The sequence below is a fragment of the Asterias amurensis genome, chromosome 6 (assembly GCF_032118995.1).
Source record: "Asterias amurensis chromosome 6, ASM3211899v1".
NCBI classification, from domain to species: Eukaryota; Metazoa; Echinodermata; class Asteroidea; order Forcipulatida; family Asteriidae; genus Asterias; species Asterias amurensis.
In genome coordinates, this window is record NC_092653.1 from 100,153 (window position 1) to 118,651 (window position 18,499).

General features: G+C 36.1%; 1 protein-coding gene across 2 annotated transcripts; it reads right to left on the minus strand.

Moving 5' to 3' along the window:
* Window positions 1-89: 89 nt before the first annotated feature.
* Window positions 90-18,064, minus strand: LOC139939160 (sodium/glucose cotransporter 4-like). Of its 2 annotated transcripts, XR_011786269.1 has the most exons (14): window positions 17,726-18,064; window positions 10,265-10,441; window positions 9,405-9,464; window positions 8,304-8,408; window positions 6,990-7,095; window positions 6,481-6,561; window positions 5,933-6,141; window positions 5,472-5,715; window positions 5,068-5,218; window positions 4,434-4,602; window positions 3,982-4,197; window positions 3,202-3,337; window positions 2,484-2,826; window positions 90-2,412 (listed from the first exon to the last, which is right to left on the minus strand). XR_011786269.1 is itself a non-coding variant. In XM_071934924.1 (13 exons), the coding sequence occupies exons 1-13, from the start codon at window positions 17,810-17,812 to the stop codon at window positions 2,612-2,614; spliced, it is 1,956 nt and encodes a 651-aa protein (XP_071791025.1). In that variant the 5' UTR covers window positions 17,813-18,064; the 3' UTR covers window positions 90-2,611. The 2 variants fall into 2 exon arrangements, 1 of the variants encoding a protein (XP_071791025.1); XM_071934924.1 differs by having other exon boundaries at window positions 90-2,826.
* Between the last annotated feature and the right edge of the window lie 435 nt (window positions 18,065-18,499).

Genomic DNA, 18,499 nt, shown 5'->3' on the forward strand with positions numbered 1-18,499 from the left:
AAAGACCCCTAAAGCCATTCACACTCCAAGCACGTCAGAGGAACGAAACTTACGCTGCCAACACAAAGTCTTTACACTAACGATTGTCCTTCATATAGTAAACAAGTTTATTTTAATTTCAGCGATCAAGTAGACTATACTCATAATGCTTTTCATATAACCGGATAATTATTATCTTTATTGATCTCACAAACAAACTCAATTTTAATTACAATGTACGATGATATCTAATCAAATTTTATTTAAAAGCGTTTCAATATATTTTTAATTACATAAAAATGAAGAATCTGTATTTAGAAGTTACTATTCACTTGCATTGATTTTAGCGATTTTATAATTACCCCTCTTATCTTAATTTATTCAGTTCAAAACATAATATTATTGTGTTTTGTACAAAGAAAGGCTGAAGTTGAAAAGGATAACTTTAATAACGATTGAAGTGACAATAGTGTATTCAACATAGACGCATCTACGTCAGCTTTAAACGTTTGGATTTGTGTGTCATTTACTGTTTTCAGACCGTTTTTTGACGGTCACAAAGTGTAGGCCTATACATGTAGTATGAACCGACACTTTAAACTTAGTTCATAACAGTTTTGAAGCGGTTGCTCCTGTCGTACTGAAAAATGTAAATCTGATAAATGCAGTTGTTTGCTATGATATTTTTAAACCAGTTACGGCATAAGCGTCAACCTAAGACTGTCAACTCATTAAATGAGTTTAGCTCATTATGTCGTTTTTCTTTGTAACATTTTTGTAGACTGCACATCTAACCAGGTTGCTCGATACTGAAGCCATTTATTATAAATCAAAGACAACTCTAAACATTCTAACCCAAGGTTTGTAATCTTTTTTAATTAGTATGTATTGGAAGTGCTATGGCAGAAATAAATGGGTCCGTAACATTTTCAATATTTATTTAACAATCCTTTACCCTCATTTCGATCAAATAACCTAAACGTTAACTCAGAATAATGATCTGAAGTTTAACAATACGTTTGTTGTGAAATGCTTCTTAAGAAAGTTGATATTTAAAAAGGGAAGTTTTCTTAATTCAAGCGGCTTAATTCAACATTAAATTAACAAAGTTTCATCTCGTATATAGTGAGTCTGCAAAACATCAACATATTAACACTGGAATCTGTCTTTCTGATTATCGACATTAGCGCCCACAACCTCATTTTATCTTAGATTATGACAGAAATCCATGACAGGAGCATTAAATGTCATTTTATTGTTTGTCCCAACCTGAATAATTTCTACGTATCTTAAGATAAAATACTATCTACATTACTAAAAAATGAAATATAATTGTCGCTTTTTACTATTTCCCCAGATAATTTCAGCAGAAATAACTTGTAATAATCAAATTCTTGTATAGACTATATATACAAATAATTAACTTAGATGAGTCTATTTTAATAAGAATAACTATTTCAAATCGGGTCAATCATTATTAATATCACTTTAATAACGGGCATATATATATTATGGAGTAACGCATTTTATTCATCACTTCATCACGCCGTAGACCTATACTGGATTATACCCTGCCCTGGTGTTTATCAGGCCCTACTTATCATATCAATACTGGGTGATGAGAAGCATGCTTAATAAGCATTTTACCTAAGGAGCTCTATGCACCACCCAGCCACGACACGAAAATCACATGTTTAAAGTCTAACTACCATAGTTTTGACAAATGAACGCATTATGAAAAGTAAGTTATGCACAATTGTCTTGGTTTAATAGAAATGAAAACAAAAAACCTGGTTTGGACATGTTCATTTGATTGGGATTAGATGGCCGCACCCATGCTATGAAAAGATCGGGGAAATTCTCAGTCAAAATGGAAGAAATAAAACAAAAGATATGATCAACAAGTACATTGGAAATTGTATGACTAATGGTGAGTGAAAGGGACAGCATGATTGATTCATAAAACATTTAACATTGAACGTCAACTAAAGGTAAAATAACAGACTTTCAATATCATAATATAGAAATAAGTGCAACAGCTGGAAGTGTAACCTTGGTTGCACGCATTATCATGGTTAGAAAATCAGTCGTCACACCAAGGCAAGCTGAGTACATTATAGTTGTCCTTATTGCAATAAATGATGCGTCTTTTGAAACAACGTTCTTAAATGCATTCCGAGTAAACATTAAAATACTACTAAAATAATCTCATATTAATTACGGACCGCCGATTCCAATCTGACTGGTTATTCTAGTTTCAGTTTAGAACAACAGCACCGCCTTGGTATGGTCCTAAGATTCATGTTATGTCTAAATAAACCCCTTGCATTGGGCTACCAGCATCGCACACATCACCCAATGATAGGTCTTCATAGACCTTTTTACAAATACCAATTGCGCAAGTGCTAACTGTTGAAGGAGGTGCATGCTGGTCTAGCTAGCGATCAAACTTGATTGCTAGCTAGACCAGCATGCACCTCATTTCACGCCGAACGCACGCGTACCGAGTAAAGGTATATCGACCTAAGTTCGGGCTTGTGACATCATATGCAAGGGGTCTTTAGTTATATGTACAATGTCACTGTTCCCATACCTTATACACAATCTCCTACTTGATCCAAATCCATCCAATTCAACCGAAGAATGCCCAGAAGAATACACTAACACACATGAGTAACACAGCGAAGATGTTGAGAATTACAGTCTCTTTACGTGTCTCTTTGATGTCTGTCATCTGCTTCATGATTTCCTTTTGTTGTTCTTCTGTAATATCTTCATCTCCACCCTTCTTACCTGTTCCACATAACCAGTCCACGACTCGGCGACCAACAGACGGCTCCTCTGCTTCTGTATTCAACAACAATGAAAGTGCTTGTACCTTGTGTTTTCTGTACCTTGTGTTTTTCTTCTTTTTCTCTTAAAATTTTAATGGCTAATTTGTTGTTTTTTTAAGGAAATAGCAATGTTTGTTGATTAATTTCGACAACCAAATCTGTCACTCTCTGTTTTAGTCGACAACAAAATGTTTTTCATTAGTTAACAGGACATTCTGTCTAACATAGCAGATCTTTATGTTTTATTAAAAATAAAGTTGACATGAACTATGAAAATGAGAGCGACTTCACAGGACCATTTTACATTTGTAAAGTTAATTGTACAGCGTAGCTTCTCAGCTGTAGTTTTCATATGGCAACTATTTCCATTATTTTGAAGGAAACTTACCTTTCTTGAAACCTTCCTCTTCTTCATCCCCACGCATGGGAGCTTTCTCTTCCCTGTTCTCAAGCCTAATATCCGAGATGGCCAAGTCTTCCCGTTTGAGTTCGCTATGACGGGTGCGCCACGTCAAACGAACAAGCTACAACAACAAGGAAAGAAATGAAAAGTTAAGTCTGGCTCAAATTGCAACGTCACAGCCAGAGTATTTGTCATCCGGGGTTGGCAAAACAATGGAAAGCCTTATAATGCAAATTAAAAACAGAAAGCCATATTGTTTGTAGAAATGTTACACAAATACTCGAAAATAAGTTGATTTTGTTGGAAAAAAATCAACAAATCAAAAGAGATATTTCAGCTCACGAATCTTTACAAAATATCGAGTATTGTTTTAATTTGTTTTAACACAATATTTATTTTGTTGCTAACATTCGGCGCACTTTGTTTAAAACAATATTAAAAAGGTCAAAGCTTGTTATCTTCCTTGCACTATCCCAAACAATCAAATGATAATTGATGTATAACACTCTTCGATGTATAACACTCTTCGATGTATAACACTCTTCGATGTATAACACTCTGCGATGTATAACACTCTGCGATGTATAACACTCTGCGATGTATAACACTTTGCGATGAATAACACTCTGCGATTTATAACACTCTGCGATGTATATTCACTCTGCGTGAGACTGACTGCGTGGTTTGTGAAGGCATTGTGTCACATCTTCCTACCGCTAAACGTTAATAACATTAAGAAGGATAAAAAGATAAAGCAATTCTTACATATTTCTCTGGGATTGGTTTGGTGAGCAGGCTGACTACAATGGTCACAACCATTGAAATAACAAACAACAAAATCCCAAAGTACAGATAATGAACTTGGGATACGATGCCTGGTCTGGTATCCACTTCACCACAACCTGGAGCTGGGTAAACAAAGTCCAGAATCATGCGCACCATGCCGACTACCAAACCCACCATCAGTCCAGAAAACGCTCCCTACAAGACAAGGTATAAAATAAATGTTATTGAACAAATGGAACTTGCCTTATCTTTTAATTAAGCAACAACTATGATCTTTTTCAACATTACGGAGTAAATTGCCTCTTCTATCAAGTGAGGTATGTTAAAAGCTTGAGCAAAGAAAGCAGATTAAGCAAACAATGTGTATTCGATTTGTATAATGATGATAAGTTCATTAATCCTGCAAGAATGAATGTCAGTTTGTTACTAACCTTCTCGTTGATTCTTGAAGACGCTACAGCTAGAATGAAGACGGCACAGATGGGCGGTGATAAGTAACTTGTAATGGACTGGATGTAGTCAAATAGACGCCCACCTTGAGCAGCTTGAATAATAGGAATCCATAAGATACTTATTCCACACATTACCAGGATGAACACGCTGTGGAAACAAGCACAAAGTTGGTGAAAACATGAACAACAACCATTAAGACTTAACCTTAATATAAAAACGTTTGGATTAAATACACTTCAATACAAAATAAAAAATGTTGCTGAAAATTTGCTTAACAACTACAATGCAAAATATTTAGCTGTACACAATTTGAAATAATAAGAAAAACACAAGTTAAGGAAAAATGGAATACACAACTAGTAATTTTAATAAAGAGAAATTGGTATGAGATCTCTAAATATAGCCACGAGAAAAATGCTTACAAGTTAGCAGAGTGTAGGTAAGAATTGGGTAAAAATAGCTAAGAGCAAATGGCACAGTAAAGGAAAATAAAAATAGTTTGAAAAAAATGAAAGAGAAAATAGAAGTTACACATGGAGATCTCACAATAACAAAGCAAGGAAGGCCAAGAGAGGTCAACGACCTTGACTGAATGGTCAGAGGAATCCTCACCGTCCACAAATCATGAGTTCTGTTTCACTGGCTTGTGGTCTGATTCGGCGCCAAATATCAATGGTAAAGATTGTACTACTGCTGTTAAAAATAGACGTAAGAGAACTCATGAGGGCGCTCATCATCACAGCTAACATTAAACCACGCAGACCTGAAAGTTAATAACAACCAAAAAAACGTTTAATCGTATAAAAAAAATACTAGGTTAATTAAAACATCATGGTCTGGGTAGTTGAATATCAAGTTGACCAGTGTTTCCCGCTAAAGATATCTAAGGTTTCTTCTGACCTATAAGTAGGCCTAGGACCTACAAGGTACATACATGTCTAAAGTAAATCCCAAGTTTCTTAATCAAAGAGACTTGAAGTAGAACAAGTGACAATCTAATTGTTTTAGCTACATACCTGCAGGCATGATCTTCAGTACCAGTTTGGGAAACGCTGTGTTTGAGCAGCCAGTTTCACTACCACAAGCTGCAAGACACGACTCCTTGGTAGCACATGCAACCTCGTCCGGGAACATTATGCGGCTCACCATGCCAGGCAGAACAATCAGAAACATCGGTAGTGTCTTGAGGAACCCAGCAAAGACGGTGCCTCCCTTGGCGTGCGAGATAGACTTAGCTGCAAGGGCTCGCTGGACAATGACCTACAACCATGGCAGAGAAGTGAACAGGTCAGTGGTGGTCAAAGTCGGAGCTTTATTATTATACTTAAACTTCTTGTAGTAACTTTTAAGCTTTGTATAAGCTGATATCAGCTGTCAATAATTCAGGTATTGACTTTGAATTTTTTCGATACTTCAGATTAAGATCTATTATGTTTGTGTGTTTTTAGGGTATCCTCAAATACTGTATCTACTTTACCTGATCCGTACACCAGTACCAAATGGAAGATATAGTAATCCCGAAGACCATTCCAGGCCAAGGTAGATCTGAAGTTAAGGGATCTCTAAAGATGTGGAAAGCATCTTCACGAGGGAGTCCACATGTTGTATTGGGATTCATCAGCGTGGTGTTGGGTATTGCCTGAGGGTAATGAACCTGAATCTCATCCCAAGAATACTGTTGGAAACCTAAAACGGTTGATACAATAAATCACAAATTTGTTACTCTCTGAAATGCAGTCCGAAATATGCACAAAATTGCAGTTTCTTTTCTGTGGTACATTTCTTTAAAGAATAATAAACTGTGAAAATAAATTGAGCAATGTTGGTTCTTTCGAAAACAGTGCACATGCATCGTCCGCGAGTGCATAAATTATTAGGGTAAATCTGATCGACATAACTCCGATAAACTTATCACTTTTTCCTTTTTGTTTGTTTGCAACCTGTGTTTGAATCCTCACTGTGTATTCATATCACACTACATAATGAATACAAGGCTTGTGGCATTTTGTAGCACTGAATACTTACTGAGAATCATAAGAATAAAGGCACCCACTACCATCACAAGCGTCTGCAGAGCATCGGTATAAATCACAGCTGACAAACCACCTAAAAACCAAGATCAAATAGTACATTATCATCGAAGGTATTATAATATACCACAGCTGAAATAAAGAACCTGAAATGAAGATGGAACACAAATCACATAAAACCAAGATGCAATGATATTGACTAAGACAACATGATTGTGTTGTTGTCTTTTTAAGCCCATTTCTTATTAGGTTTGTGTTATACAAAACAAGCTACTGGTGTGGCGTATATGCCTATCCGTCTCTGTCTCTTGCAATATCGTAAGTAAATGTCTTTTTCATCATTTGTGTTGTGTTGATTGTTGTTTTGTTAACTCTTTATAAACAATTTGAATCAGGGCAATACGTATCGGCTGGTAAATCAGAATATTTCTTAAACAATACGCTAATTATTAGTCAATAAAACGATGTTCAAGACATCATCTAATATAGCGTCACATCACTTACCAGCCACTGTGTACAAGCCAGTAATAGCTAACAGAGAAACTATGGCAACGTACAAATTCCACTGAAGTGACTCTTGAATAAACAAGGCTCCTGCGTACATATCAACCTGATGAGAATAAAAATAATGTGCAGAAACGTTAATCGTTTTGTTACTGATACTTCTTTAGATTTGTCTTTGCCTTGTAATTTAAAACACGGCGATGATAACAATATTGACCACCATGTGTACAGTCTTCTAAAAAAAAAACGAAAAAAAAAAACTATTGATGAGGTATGAACTGGTTTATTTCATTGTGAACATTCTCCTTCATTCCCTAGCAGCCTATTAGTATGTAACGGAAAAGAACGCTGGATTTTGTACTTAAGAGCCGGAATAGTTTTTGCTGTCAATCTCTTTCGCTTAAACATGATCAGTTTGAAATATGAACAACAATCCAAACAAGAACTTAGTAAAAATATTTTACTTAAGAAAGTTGAGAAAAAATCATATGAGAGATCAAAGTTGACATCAACAAGCATTTAATTTTTGTTGAACACCACACAGCGAGATCTTTTTAAGGACACAAACTGTACACAGCGTCTGGGTGTAGATTGAGGGAGTTAATAATAGCACTGGTCTCAACATATATCAGTTGTCAAAACCATACATCATGATGGACTCCTAGTTTCATGTGACAGTTGTTATAAACAAATACGATGTGTATAATATTTTTAAAAGGGGTCATGATCAGTGAACAGCACCGAGGTCTAGGTTTGTTGATAGAAAAGTTATTGCTGTAGGTGGAACGCGGGTCAAATGTCCAACTGTTGGGGCATTGTAAGGTTTTGTTTCATTTCAACTGTTGGGGCATTGTAAGGTTTTGTTTCATTTCAACTGTTGGGGCATTGTAAGGTTTTGTTTCATTTCAACTGTTGGGGCATTGTAAGGTTTTGTTTCATTTCAACTGTTGGGGCATTGTAAGGTTTTGTTTCATTTCAACTGTTGGGGCATTGTAAGGTTTTGTTTCATTTCAACTGTTGGGGCATTGTAAGGTTTTGTTTCATTTTCGTTCAAATTAGGCTCAACTCAAAGTCAACCTCACTATCACCACAAGTTCAAAGATTTGTGCCGAATCTCCTGAGAATTTATACTGCAACTTTCGCTTCAAAAACGAGGTTACGACCATAAATTAGCATGGACAGTCATGATCGTGAACATGATCTTCAGTTTAACTGGAAACCAAAATATATCTGCTAGCTAAGCAAGAAGAAACTGTTGTTTTGTACATTATTTTGTGTGCATACAGTTCTACAATATTCACCCTTGATTCTTACCGATATTTTTGTCAACACAGATAACAGTAAAGCCAGGCAAGCTAAGTATACCCGCACTCGTTGGCCACCAAAACGCTTCCGCAAATACTCGGGCATCGTAAACACCTAAGACATAAATCAGAACAAAGGGTTTATCATTAATTTACTTTGCAAAATAAACCAAGTATTAGCATTATTGCAATCAGTGTGGCAGGTGAAAAACTGGCAGGTGAAAAACACATCCGGATAACCACAACGTTTGGATTACTTACAACAAAGGTTGGCAAAAATGGCAACATAGCTAAGGATACTTAACGTTTTTCGCTTTCGTGTTTTTTTATCTGGTAGAATGTTCCGCACAAGCTAAATCACAGAAGGATCTGAATTGGATTATGCTATGAAAACTAAAGCATCTCAAACAATGTTGATTGTCATCAATCTTCATTTCTCCTCTACACTATACTCGTATAATATAAACTATTTATTAATGTTAATGTTAAAGAGCTATTTCTTGAGTGAAAACGAAACGTGTGTGGGAGTTGAGAGAATCAAATTCAAGTTGAAAGGTCAACTTGAAACGTGAATCAAATTTTCTAAACCAGAAGCCACGCAAATGATTTAAGACTTGGAGGTCAAACATTGTTGTTCTTTCAGGAACCCAACTTACGGTCAAACCAAATCTAATCTTACTTATGGGGCAAAAGAAAGTTGTTATACACAGGCCTACTCATAACATGTATAAAACATCATAAAACATGGTTTGTTGCTGTTGTTGTAAATACTGTTCTTGTTGGTTATTTCCACCGTTAAATTTGTGTTCAAACTTCTATGATAATATCGGAAGGTATTTCAATAACAGTGCAGATTTGTTAAATTTATAAATTTACATGTCCATCAAAAAAGTGTGCTATTTAAGCAATTCTTTGGTACAATGAAGTGTTATTCAAAAAATAAATTTAAACAACTAAGAATTCAATCAAAGTTAGTAATAGTCTAATTTGGGATGTTTGTTTGCGCATCCTCTTCAAAGACCTTCACATCATATTAAAAGAACGTGAATTTATCAGATGTCTTATTGTGACCAAAGTCCAAGTTTGTAGCAAGGCAGAACAATCAACATACCCCAGCCGACATGTACACAGGAAGAAATATCCATCCTAGGAGCAGCAAAATGAACATTGCCTGAGTAAAGAAAATGACATCCAGATATTAATCAATCAAAGTACATTCATAGATGGTTGAAAACACATTTTAGTACCTGGAATAAAATTAAGCTTTCCTATGGTTAAAATATAATTGTAAAAGGCTGATAAGTTTTGTCCTCAAAAGGCATTAAAACTGCATTAGAAATATGACGTCCATGAGTGTTAATAATTCCCGTTTGGCATATACGTCATTTTTGTTAATTATATTTCATGCGTCATGCACACCTGGCTCAGAACAGTCTAAAAGCTGGACGCCACAAAACTCTACATCACACCAAGGGTACTCGATCACTAAGATTGTGACATCTTCATAAGTTGAAAATGTTGAACAAAATGAATTGTCCAACCTTTAGAGGACCGTATTTGATGAACGTGAAACGTTTTGAAAAATGGCTTGTCTACCTGGTTGTTTTTTTAATACCTGGCCATCCATGAGTAACAATGAGGGAGGTATACAGTTGGGGACACAATGTAAACTATTTGCCTTACTTCTTAAGAATCAAGCGGTTTTGAGAAATTCCTCATATTATGGAAAACCTGGGAAATCTCATGGCTGGTCTAGTATTATGAGACACAGTATATTGCTACTACGCTGGAAATACCTAAAAGAATACGATTTAGAGTTGGAGGTTCTTTTGTGTCTCTCTGACCAAAGAAGCATTTGCATCAGAGCTAACCGTTTCGATTTAGGTCACATATGTTGTCATAGACATTACTGACATAAGAATTATTTAATTTGTTAGATTTGGCATGTTTGGTATAGCAAATCAAACTTACATTAAATTCAAATGCACCGACAGCCAATCCAGAGGCAGCCCCTGTACCAGCTAGACCAATGAAATGCCCGCTGCCGATGTTGCTGGCAAACAATGAGGCTCCAATAGGCCACCATATTATACTCTTGCCAGCTAAGAAATAACCTTTAAGAGTTCCACGTGACGACTGGAAAGAAGCCTAAGGAGAAAACAAAAATGAAAACATTAATTAAGAAGTGATTCAACATGCAAGTGTCGTAATGGCCGTATTGAAATTTTAAAAATATTTTTGATATTCGTATTTAAGCACAATAATATGAAACTGCATCGACTATAATTTGTCTCGTGGGGTACCTTGTTTCTTTCTTTCTTTCTTTCTTTCTTTCTTTCTTTCTTTCTTTCTTTCTTTCTTTCTTTCTTTCTTTCTTTCTTTCTTTCTTTCTTTCTTTCTTTCTTTCTTTCTTTCTTTCTTTAAGTTTTGGGACTTTTTGTTGGGGTGGCACACAACCTCCACCCCAGCGATAAATGTCGTTCAGTGATCTATTAATACGAAATCGTTTGAAAGAAAGCCTTTCTTTCTTTCTTTCTTTAAGTTGTGGGACTTTTTGTTGGGGTGGCACACAACCTCCACCCCAGCGATAAATGTCGTTCAGTGATCTATTAATACGAAATCGTTTGAAAGAAAGCCTTTCTCATAATGACAATATCCTTGGGGGAAAAGAGTTGAGTGGGCGCGATCTTAATATTATGTCCGGAAACGGAATGTTATTTATAGAGAGTACCAGTTTACATTTACATAGTGTGGGAATGGTTCAATTCCATTGCGTAACCAACACTTAAGCTTTTATTTTTAATAATAAATATGCGAATAACTTTACCATTGACAGTCGTAGCCAACCAGCACATTAAAAAAACGTTTTGTAAATTTCAGCAGTGCAAATAATAATCATGACGTCTTCTATAGCGCCGGTCCACAAAAAAAAAGTGCTCGTGACGCTTGCTACAACACAAAAGTTCCCTCTTGGTTGTTCTCCAGCAGTGCAAAGAACAAGAAAATTAAAAAATTCCAATGTCTATTGAATGTTACTGAAATGTTTTTTGTTACAGGGTTCTTTTATACAGCATTCACATTTGACGGTTGGTGTCCATAGATCCTAAACTGAAAGTTAGACTTAAGACAGTGAAGAAAAAACGGTAAATTCTAGATGTTATCTTTAGTAAAAAAGGGTCTCTGTTTTTTCAGACCCTTATTGTGCCCTGTAGCGGGCAATCTTTAATAACGACTGAATATTTTACGAGTCGTCATTAAACTATGACAACCTCTCCCATCATGTTTGGTGTTGACCCGAAAAGGGCGTGTACGATCAGAATCCATGTTTGTTGAGGAACAATACACAAGTGTTTGCAGCTTGTAAACTTGCTGAAGCCTTGCCCAACAAACTCAATGCCTATATTCCACGTCAATATTAGTTTTTTGAAGGGATTGTTCTCACTGCTTTCAAAGCAATGGTAGACAAAATGAAGTTTTCCAAACTATGGATCAGTATAAGCTTGTACCAGTACTCGCTCCATAAAGGTTTGTCTAACTTTTTATTATTCATAGGTTCACTGTTTGGTGTTCTTTTAAAAGCTTGGATTTGTACGCACTCATAACGCCACTTCCAACCATGAATAAATAAGTATCATAAAAGTAGAACTGTTTCAGTTCAACAGCACGCAAAGAGTATCGTCAGACCAGCGGCATGACAATATTGCCAATTGATATGTTATTCACCGCATACTTTGGGTTAATTTTATTTATCAAAATACAATTGTACACCTCATATACTTTCCTGAATTTTTCTGCAGATGTGTGGTATATTTTAACAATTAATATTTGCTTTTATCTCTACGATCGGCGGCCCCTTATATCCTTGTAAAAAAAGCCACCTCTTTGTAATAAAGTTGTTTGCCTACGTATTCCTCTGTCAGCACCCTCTTTTTAAAAGGGTCTTTAAAATTGGTTATTGTTGTTTGATTTCGATAGAGAGTAAACAATAAACCATTATATAAATAAACCTGAGAAGGACATTGGGTGTGGCAATCTGTTTGGAAAATTTTCCTTCATGCGCACTTTTTAACACAATTCACGCATATGACGATAGTCCACATCGGTCCATGTTTTTTTTATTAAAACCAAGTTGTTTCAACGACCGGTTGTATACCTTCCGGCATGAAGTAATTTTCTGTATATGCAAGACGATTATAATGAATTATGATCAATGCAGTAACACGTGCATGTATTATAACTCCGATAAAACATTATATAAACTCCAAAGTAATAAAAGTGTTGACCATTATTGACATTTGGGCAACACTTAACGAGTACTTGTAAACTTGATTGGTGGTGTAAAAACACAGTAGCTAAGTTATAAATTTTACACTGGATTTGGTTGGTTATGTGCAATTGCGCACGAAGCTATAAAGCATATTCTTTTCGGGGGGAGGGGTCCCAACAAAATGAAATCATAGTGAAATGCACGAAGCCATACGAATTATTTAGAATACATCAAAAACGATGGAGATTCTTTTTTTAAAGCTAACTTGAGTTGAATTTTCTGTGTGAACATCTGTCGAGATTTATTTACAAGTTGTTACGTAACTGTCTGCATAAATCTATTGTAGGCTAAAATTTGTTTACTTATAGAAGTAATTTTAGTCATGCATATAGTGATTTAAAGGTTTCTGGTCGTTTTTGTTTCAAAAGGGGATGTATTTTTTAAAGATAAGAATTGGCTTCAAAGCGCTATTTTAGAAAGTGGTGTTTTAACTAATTAATTAACCTGTGTTTTTAAAGTGCTGGGTCTGGTGCAAGTATTAACTGTTCCGTAATCAGCGGAAGTCGTTACACCCGGATCGGCGGGAAGTAGGCCGTTTTATTATCTCGACTTTGTGAGGGTAGTGTAAAGAGCATTAGAGCTTGTAGAACCGACTTCAGAGAAACGGAATCTGTTTATAGAACTCTCGCCGACATGTGCAGCAAGAAACAATCGTTTTAAAAACAGAATAATTATAGATTCAATCGTTTAGAATGACCGTTGTATCCACTTCTTCAGGTAATGAGACCTGTAGCCTTATAATATAACCCGATTTCTCCCTAGATGTCATTGAGGGCAGCCTTATTAACCTATGGAAAATAAGACACTATCAATGATTACATCCTGGTATACCTGCAAGGCAGCAGAGCCTCTTTTTTAGAACCACTGTCCGAGGTCAACGAACCTATCCACTATTTTAAAGACACACGGTTATATTATAATGGCCTATATTAAAAACTGCACTCTAAAAAAGAAGTGTAAAAACTTGCTGAGTAAATGTGCTGTGTAAATTAGGGTTCCTCTTTGGTCTATACTTGATAGAGAGACGTTTCATTATACCATGATTATACTACCGTTACTCTTTACTTTTCTGTCAAGTGTCTACTTGGTTATGATGACTCCAGTCACAACATTCTGAACATACCATGGAGTAATTATTCCTCCATGATACTACACACCTTTTCCCACTTTAAGGTAAATAAATAATCTATTCACTACACTGCAAAAACTGGCCAGTGTTAAATTTGACATGTGTGCTACCATACAACCGGCATAGCAATTAAATAATACAAAATACACCATTATGATGTAAAAGCATGGAGGTAGATGTAATTCCTGCCAACACATTTTGTTATTTTAACGCCCTGTGACTTTAAAATTTTGTTTTTCTATTTGATATATAAGCCTATGAGACTTATATGTGATATCACCCTTGGTGTCAATTTTTACACTTTTTTGTGGAGTTAAAATCATACATCTTAATTGGGAGTCGACCTTTTTACATAATGGACTACAGCAAGTCTACCACAGTGAGCTGACCAATACATACCAGGCAAAGCGAACAAACCCACATGCCGCCTTCAGCATCCCACGACGAGCCCTTTCATTATGCAGACAGTTACGTAACATGCTTCTTGTATAACAAAAGAGAAAGTGCGTAAATCGCTCTGAAGGACTTTTACAAAATTGTGCATGTACATGTACACCACATACTACAGTCAGTGGACACTGTGACGGCTTGTCCAAAAAAGTCGATATATCATTCACTACGGTTTGGTGTTACTTCGTCAGAATATCGTTAGCTGACACGTAAATTTTGGGATTTTTTTCTAACTGAATGCTGATTCAAGCACTTAAAATACTCGATCATTATTGTTGATCTCATTCAAGGTCGACTAAAATTCAAATAATCAAAACAATCCACTTACTATAGACCTAACCCACATACATAAAGGTCCAGCTTTGCTCTATGGTGTGAAGAACTTTATTATGGGCACTGATGGATACGTTATTGTCAAAGATCCCAACAAATGCATCAAATAACAAATATGTGAACATTTGGGCAAAATTATTTGCCATGAAGTTGCCAGAGAAGCTAAACACCCTGGTATAAGTTGTGTCACAAATTAGTTTGCATTCAGCTGCCTAAAAAGGGGGCTTCAGGCCTGAAGTCTTTTATCAGATTCAAACATAGTGAGAGGGAACCTATTCTCACATTATTACCAGCTCTCCATTTCTCGTTGCCAAGTAAGTTATTATGCTCATAATTATTTTGAGTAATTACCAATAGTGTCCACTGCCTTTAAATCCACTACAACTTTAGCATTTACACACAGAAATTTGCTTGAAAACCATGGAGGTCATACTAACCCTTTTTGGAGGAAGAAATTAAGAGTAAGGAAACTAATCTTGATCAGCGCTGATCTTGATGTAGCCTTTATAATACCATAACGGATCATATATATTTTGGAGACAAAAACCACAGTCTTGGGGTATAGGCTATAGGCCGCATTTGATAATATTATTTTAAGCCATCTGTATTTTTAATGCTAAGCCGTGGACTTCCTTCAACTTGCTTGTATCAATCATAGAAAGGCGACTGTAGTTTTCCCATGCACCCTTCACTAAATGATAACACATTAGCAAAAAATATAATGTATATCCTGAACCGTTTTAGAATCCAAAACACAGTGAAAAACAGACGTCGAAAGGTCGTGTATAGGACTCGAAAATGAACAAATAAACAATCACACAAAATCATAAGATCGGCAACCTCCTAAACTTATAGGTATACTAAACAAAATAGTAGACTTGCTGGTAAAACCATGTATTAAAAAAATAACAAAAAATACGTAAAAAACCAGTGTGGTATCGACGTTTCGATCTGTTTATTCTGCATGTCTTCAATACATGCCAGCAAATACCAATAAATACCAGCAAATCTTTTTTTTACACCTTGAAAAGCTTCAACGACATTGTTTGGACAACGCCATGGGTTGTACAACTTTGGGAAAGCCAAAACAGAGTTTGAAACAACGTTACACAATATTCAAAAACAATGTTCAATTTGTTGGAAACGAAGACACCTGTGATGTATTTCTTTTTATTTAAAATTTTACACAAATTAACATATCAATATTGCTGTGCCAGAAAGGTATATAATAATAGTTTCTAAAGTCTGATAATGGAGAGGTCTCTCCAGTTATACCTCCGAGTTCAATTACTGAACCAATACTAACTGAATGTTTGCTTATTATTCGTACAAGTACAATGGTACAGGCAAGAACCGTTGTAAAATGGGGTCTGGGTAATCATGTGGAAAAATCAGTGCTTTGACGTGCTTTGCCGTGCTTTGACAGAATGGCGTTTTAGGCTTTAGCCTTTAGGCACTGGCTTACATGATTGAAAAGATCTTATTGTGCTCTATCACCAAAGAACATAACATTGTTATACACTATTAGTATTAGCCATGGCAGGGCGAACGTGCAACTATACTGTAAAGCAGGTTGGAAGCTTGTCCTCATTCGATCGAAGTATGGCTACAACTACACTCCTTTCTGTAACCATGTCAAATAGTCTTAGGGGCGTTCTATAGTTTGGTGATTCCGACGTGTCGAATCAGCAAACCATGGACTGAAGAAAATGATCAAAACATTTAACAACAGCTCGTAAATCGTATGGATTCTTCTTTTCAAACGAAGTCAAACTTCAAAGTGCCCTCATCTCAAAGGACGGGATTTGTTTTGCTGATACCAGTACATAAACAAAATTAATCTTAATGAACATTTTTGCAACTTGTGTGAACTTGTGTGTAACTCAGATTACAGGCATACCAGGTCGTCCCTTCAATCGGACGAGAGAAAATGAGTTGATTTGAATGAACATCTTAATTAAATGAAATTAGATTAGTAAGCTGTCACCATTCAACCAGCTGTCATTCTACAGTGGGAACCAAGTATAGGCATATTATTATAGGCCAAGAAGTTATACCATCCTCCATGGGTTTATAATAACCAAGATAACAGTTGACACCCATGACCTGAACTTGTGTAGCTAGGGGCATGCATCCTGTTTACCACATAGTTCTCTTCATTCATGAGTTTGTTATGGGATTTGAAGTTACCGGATGTATGAATAGAATGTTGGCTTTGTATCTAGGTACGCCATGGGACCAAAAACTAGAACGTATACTTAAAGGAAACGCCCATCAATGCTCTACACCCAAACAAAAAGGATTTAAACATTTTTAAGTTATGTTTTTAACTAATTTTTTAAGTTATTGAAACAATTAGCGGGCATATAAAAACAAGTTTTGAACAATGATGCAGTATTTCGTACTTTTTTGGTGCATTATTGCATTTATAACCCAATAATTAATCCTATGAAGTACCACCATAACAAATAATATCATAAACACTGGCAAGAATGCATGCAATAAAATATCCATTTTGTAGGATATGATTTGCAATGTAATTGGGGTAAACGATAAATCAAACTAATGCTTGCTAAAATGCATAGCCTAGGCCTACTCGTCTTGCAATTTTGTTAACACTATAACAGTACACCTAGCCTATGAACATTTAATATCCAACTGGTAAGAAAATCATGTATTTAATGACAGGCTAGTCTTATAGTGACATTTTTTCTCTATAATAAATCAATTATTCTCTTGCACTTTCATTGTGAATCGAAACTTTTTAGTTGGTTTAAAAAGACTTTATGGTGGGGGGTACGTGTGTGAGCCTTGTTGAGCGCAATTTTGACGTTATACTATGTTCCGTTGTTTATATAGTCGTTTTTTCACACGATTCAAGTTTTATGTACCCGCCTGCCTTAAATTTATGACATAGGCCTATATTTAAGAAACGAAACTTTACTGGAAAAATGAACAGAATATTGTTTTCATGTTCACTACTTGGCCCAAATGTAACACCATTTACACAAGAATCGATCTCTTACTTTGTAAGCGGACGTGATGCGGCCGTCTAATCGATTTTGACCTGATCAAATGAACATGTAAACGCAGTCTACATTGTAGTGAATGTTTACAACTCGGGTTCGTGAACGAACTTTAGTACAACCTTCATACATAGAAAATGATTGCTCAATTCTTCATGACAACTCACCCATAATCCCACCAAGAGAACGAATAGAAAGTACACCACGATCACTACAATGTCCACCACATTCAGTTGCAATGCTGGACCTTCCATCGTTGCAATTGTACACAACAGTACAGCCACTACTTTGGTGAAGGTGAAAGGAGATATTTCTGGTTACCGTGAATAGCTGTATGTTCGGGTTGAGCGAGGTCTGCTTCTTGAGCAAGTTGGCCTGCCACGTTAATAGCGTTGAATTTTGCAATGTGGTGGTGGACGATGAGCCCTGGATCAAACAGCCAGTTGCTAGTCGAGTCACGTACAACAACTACGATCTTATGAGTTGCCAGCCGTTGTTGTGTTACAGTCAAAACGTGCATGCGTAATAAGTAACTTGCCCTTGTGTAACTGACCAATTACATGCCACGATTGTAGAAACGCCCTCACAAGACTAGTCTCTTTCTCAAGGATGATTTATCCGAGGAAGGACTTTTCAACTCAACACTTGGATTCGTAACTTAGGCGCCCAGTGGCCGAGCGAAGCTCTATTTCTTTATCAGGGATCGTGGATTTTAACTTCGAGCTAGTCTCTCCTCAAGGATGGTTTATCTGAAAGAGGACTCAGTATCAAACTCAACACTTAGATTCGGAACATGCATGCAATTTGTGGCCGAGTGAAGCTTCTCTTTTTTAGCAGTCGCGTGGATTATATTCTACTGATAAAGAAACAGTTTGGAATCAAGCGATTTGAAACATGCCCTTAAAAAAGCTCAAATCCCTTGTCTTGAATGTGTGAACTTA

Bases quoted from the DNA above. Each gene is read 5' to 3' on its own strand.
- LOC139939160 (XM_071934924.1), bottom strand. From the start codon at position 17,812: ATGGAAGGTCCAGCATTGCAACTGAATGTGGTGGACATTGTAGTGATC. The intron at 4,603-5,067 runs GTGAGGATTCCT...TTGTTTCCACAG, and splicing joins GAACTCATGATTTGTGGACG to CGTGTTCATCCTGGTAATGT. The intron at 2,827-3,201 runs GTAAGTTTCCTT...TGTTGAATACAG, and splicing joins AGAGGAAGGTTTCAAGAAAG to AAGCAGAGGAGCCGTCTGTT.